Raw genomic sequence first — 4,560 nt, 5'->3', positions numbered from 1 at the left:
AAAAAAAAAAAAGTCCAACCCCATCTGAAATGGACTCACAGGTAAGTCCCAGGAAGGCCCTGGGACTTGTCCATAGCTGCCCCTCCTCCCAGCTCCTGGCTTCCTCAGAGGGTCTGTTTCTTTATGTGGGGCCTCTGAACGTCTAAAGTGTGGTATGTGGTGGGGAAGGGAAAGAGGAAAAGGAGGTGTCTGAACCAAGACGACCCCAGGGGGCAAGTTCCTTCTCTTTCCTGGCTACTCCATCCCTCCCTCACATCCCTCCCTCACATTACCTAGGAAGCTCCCAGTCCTGGGATGTCTGCCTCCCCCAGCACAAGCTTCCTAATACCCTGAATTGTGATGGGGCTTCCCAGTGGGTCTCCCTGCACTTGTATGTGGTTCCTCTTAGAGGTTATTTTAGATACCTACATTTTGTCTCATGGGCCATATTCAAAAGCCATTGAGTGGACAGCGTAGATAAGTACTGACCAGTTGTCCTGAAATTCAAGCTCAAGACCCAGTTCCAGGACAGACAAGGTGGCTCACACCTGTAATCCTAGCACACTGGGAAGCCGAGGCAGATAGTTTGACTGAGTTCAGGAGTTTGAGAACTCCCTCAGCAAGAGTGAAACCCTATCTCCAAAAAAACTACTTGGGAGTCTGAGGCAAGAGGATCTCTTGAGCCCGAGTTTGAGGTTACTGTAAGCTATGACAGCAGAGCACTCTACCCAGAGTGACAGAGTGAGACTGTCTCAAAAAAAAAAGACCCAGTTCCAGGTAGAGACTATCCAGGGCCACACATTGAGTTTCATATCAGAAATAGATTCTTTGTGTGTCAGAAAAGAATTATCAAAGCTTTTTGCTAGGGGTTTGGGGAAGCTGCAGGGATGATTCCTTTATATTTGAGACAAAACAGATCACATTGCAAAGGTAGCAGAGCTATTTCTAAAATGAAGAGCTGAGAGGAGCTTGGACTAAGGGAGTAGCAGGGCCACCCTGTCACATGCTCCGACAGTGACTTGGGCTCCTTTGGTTGTAGAACAAGGAGAGGAAAGGGCTGCAAAAGAAGGGGCACGTGGCATCTGATATGCAGGAACAGGCCCAGCTGAGTTCCCCAGTGAGCCATCCAGGCCATCCCCCCTGCTCCTGGTCCTTGGCATGGGCCTCCTCCAGAGCACTGCTGGGGGAGTGGGCACCAGGAGGGGCTCTGCCTAGAGAAGCCCCCTGCAGCTCAGGGAGGAGAGCCCCACCCACTTCTGGTATTATTTGATTTACAAATTAAACTACCAGACATCCTGTTACTTTCGAGTTCCAGATAAACCAGTGTGTCTCTGTGCTGTATCGAGGTGCCAAACAGTGGCCCAGGGAGACAATTCCATGTTCTGTGGACATTCTAGAGACTGAGAAGGGCCAGGGAGGCTGAACCTGAGAAGGGCCAGGGGGTAGAGGGAGGTCTGCCAGCGTCTCCCTGCTGCACACCCTGCCCGGCACCTTCCTAGGCTGCGTGACAAGTAAACAAGTCCCCTGAGCCACAGGCGCCAGGGAGCTGCAGGTACTGGCCCAGGATGGGTGCTTTTCTTGGCTTTATGGCCTAGCCCAGGAAAGAGCATCCTTAAGCTCCAGAACAGACGTGACTGAACTCTCTCTCCTCCCCAGCAGCCAATGGCGCCAGGCCTGGAGAGTGGATGCCAGCAGGACGTCAAGAAGAGCCTTACCTGCCCCATTCAGGGGCCCCCAGCCAGCCAAGGGAGATGCCCCAGGACCCAGGCAGTGGAGAGGCCACCAGGTAGGGGTGGGATGTCACAAGGCCTTGTCCTCTGACTCCACCAGTGGGCTCTGGAGATGGGTCTCCATGGCCAATGCAGAGTACCCAGGAGACCTGGCAGGGCTTCTCTGAGGCCTGGGGCCTGAGATGCAATGTCAAGATAGCTAAACCTGCAGCCACCACACCTGGTAACCCAAGGTGAGGGGACCTGCTGCCTGAGAGTCATCAGTGCTCAAAATGGAAGGAGCACTCATGAACATGCCCAGCGTACTAGTTTTAAGAATAGCCACAGGCCAAGTGTAGTGGCTCAGCATATAATCCTAGCATTTGGGGAGGCTGGGCGGGAGGATTACTTAAGGCCAGGAATAAGACCTCATCCTCTACAAACAAACAAAAATTAGCTAGGAGTAGTGGTGCCTATAGTCTCAGATACTCAGGAAGCTGTGGCAGGAGGATCACTTGAGCCCGGGAGTTGGAGATTGCAATGAACTGTGATGATGCCACTGCATTTTAGCCCTACCTCAGTAAAAAGCTAGGTGAACAAGTCCCAGGGAAGTGTGAGGGTGTGGTAAGGTAACGTGGGGGCAGTGTCCTGTCTCAGCTATTTATTTGCATTTGGAGTAGGTGGGCTGGAGGGCAGAAAGAGAGAGAAGGAAGTTAGTATATGGTCGGGCTGAGGTCAGCTTCCTAAAACAACGTGGGCCCCCAAGGAGATAAACGAGGTTTTCTCTCTTCCTTTATATGACATGAAACAGACTGTGTAGCAGCCGTATAGCCTCTGGCTAGGAGTGACAGTTATAAGAAACACCTGTATAGCTCAATAATGGAACACCTTGGTGAGGAGGGCATGGAGAGGCATTTAGTTCTAAGAAGCAAGAGAGAGCTCGCGAGATGAGAGCATTGGTGAATTGGCAGTCTCTACACCTGTGGTGTTGAGAGGCACGAGATCAGCCTTATATTAGGCTGGAGGAGAAGGCAGTCAGGAAGCATGTGCATTCTATCACAGACACGCTGACTCTGACTCTGTCTCCTCTTCTGCCTGTGGAACACCAGCACGGCATGTTTCTGCTGAAGATCACTAAACTCTGCTAAAGACTAAGATCTATCTTTCTAGGAAGACTGCTTTACTCTCTCTAAGACACACACTCTCTCCCTCTCTCCAGCTAAAGTAGATAGCCCTCAGGCACCTAAGAGAAACTGTTCCTGACCAAGGTAGCTTAGTGGTCCACGTCCGGAATCTACCTAAGCCGGGCCCGAGACTTGGCCAGTCCTGGGGCCCTGACAAGACTGGCCCAATGGGTTACAAGGAGATTTTTTTTAAACCTTTTTGAGACAGATTCTTACTCTCTCACCTAGGCTAGAGTGCCATGGCATCAGCCTACCTCACTGCAACCTCCAACTCCTGGGCTCAAGCAATCCTCCTGCCTCAGCCTCCTGGAGTAGCTGGGACTATAGGCCTGAGCTACCACACCCACTTGTTTTTCTCTTTTAAGTACAAATGGGGTCTTGCTCTTGTTCCAGCTTGTCTTGAACTCCTAAGATCAAGCAATCCTCTGCCTAGGCCTCCCAAAGTGTTAGGATAACAGAAATGAGCCACTGCACCTGCCCAGACTTTTGGAATCTAGAAAAGACTTTTCCAATTTCACTTTTTTTTTTAGACAGAGTCTCACTCTTTTGCCCTCGGTAGAGTGCCATGGCCTCATAGCTCACAGCAACCTCACTCATGGGCTCAAGCAATTCTCTTGCCTCAGCCTCCCAAGTAGCTGGGACTCCCACAACTCCAAGCTATTTTAGAGATGGGGTCTCACTCTGTCTCAGGCTGTTCTTGAACCTGTGAGCTCAGGTAATCCATCCACCTCGGCCTCCCAGAGTGCTAGGATGAAAGGCATGAATCACCTTACCCAGCCCCACCAGCCTCTTCTTTTGGATCTGAGGACTCCTGCACAGGGAGAAGGGCCTGGGTCTCGGACCCAGCCTGTCCCTGGCTTTTAGGCACACCAGCTGGTCCTATCCACTTCCTCTTGGCCACGTAGTGCCCTGCAAGCTGAGTATTATCACAGTGGAAAGGCCAACCTCTTGCACTTAAATCTGGGGCTAGAGGCATGTTTACTTTAGTTCTAGAGGCCATGGGCGAACAGGCTGGAAGAGCCAGCAGAGCCTGTACCTGGGGAGAAAAATGCAAGAGGGGGGGTTCCTGGAGGTGTTGAACCCCACCACTTTTAGCATTCTGCAGAGTCCAGCATTTTCCTTGGGGTGGAGAGTCAGAGCTGCAGAAGGACTTGAGGACCTGGGTTAGAGAGGGGCAGGTGTCCAGTCTGTCCTGAAGGGACCAGGTGGAAGGAGGCAGGATGAGCCAGGCTGGGGTGTGTAGGCAGCCTGGGGAACTGAGCATCTAGGGGCCTCCAGCCCAATTGCTGACTATCCTGGTGATCCAATGATCCACCAATCCACCTCCCCGATCTGGGCTTCCTCCTCTCTCAGTGGCTGAAGGGGAGCTAGTCTGCCAGGCCAGGGGTTTTCTGGCTCTCAGTACCCACCTGATATGACAGGTCAAAAACAGGAGTCCCCAGCTGGGTGTGGGTAATCCTAGCACTCTGGGAGGCCTAGGCAGGTGCATTGCCTGAGCTCACAGGTTTGAGACCAACCTGAGGAAGAGGGAGCACCATCTCTAAAAATAGCTGGGCATTGTGGTGGGCACCTGTAGTCCCAGCTACTTGGGAGGCTAAAATAAGAGAATCACTTGAGCCCAAGAGTTTGAGGTTGCTGTGAGCTGTGATGCTACAACACTCTACCAAGGGCGACAAAAGTGAGACTCT

At 52.0% G+C, this 4,560-nt stretch overlaps 1 protein-coding gene across 1 annotated transcript in view; it reads left to right on the top strand.

Moving 5' to 3' along the window:
• Positions 1-4,560, top strand: part of ARMC9 (armadillo repeat containing 9) — a 190,653-nt gene that overhangs the window by 175,000 nt on the left and 11,093 nt on the right. Inside the window, exon 20 of the mRNA XM_023510364.1 lies at positions 1,652-1,765. Coding sequence (XP_023366132.1) covers positions 1,652-1,765 — 114 coding nt within the window. The remainder of the gene's footprint in view (positions 1-1,651; positions 1,766-4,560) is intronic.

The sequence above is a fragment of the Otolemur garnettii genome, unplaced genomic scaffold (genome assembly GCF_000181295.1).
Source record: "Otolemur garnettii isolate 467f Iridium unplaced genomic scaffold, OtoGar3 scaffold00013, whole genome shotgun sequence".
In the NCBI taxonomy this organism is placed as follows: Eukaryota; Metazoa; Chordata; class Mammalia; order Primates; family Galagidae; genus Otolemur; species Otolemur garnettii.
The sequence above is the reverse complement of the archived record's forward strand: the minus strand, read 5'-3'. Positions and strand labels throughout refer to the sequence as shown.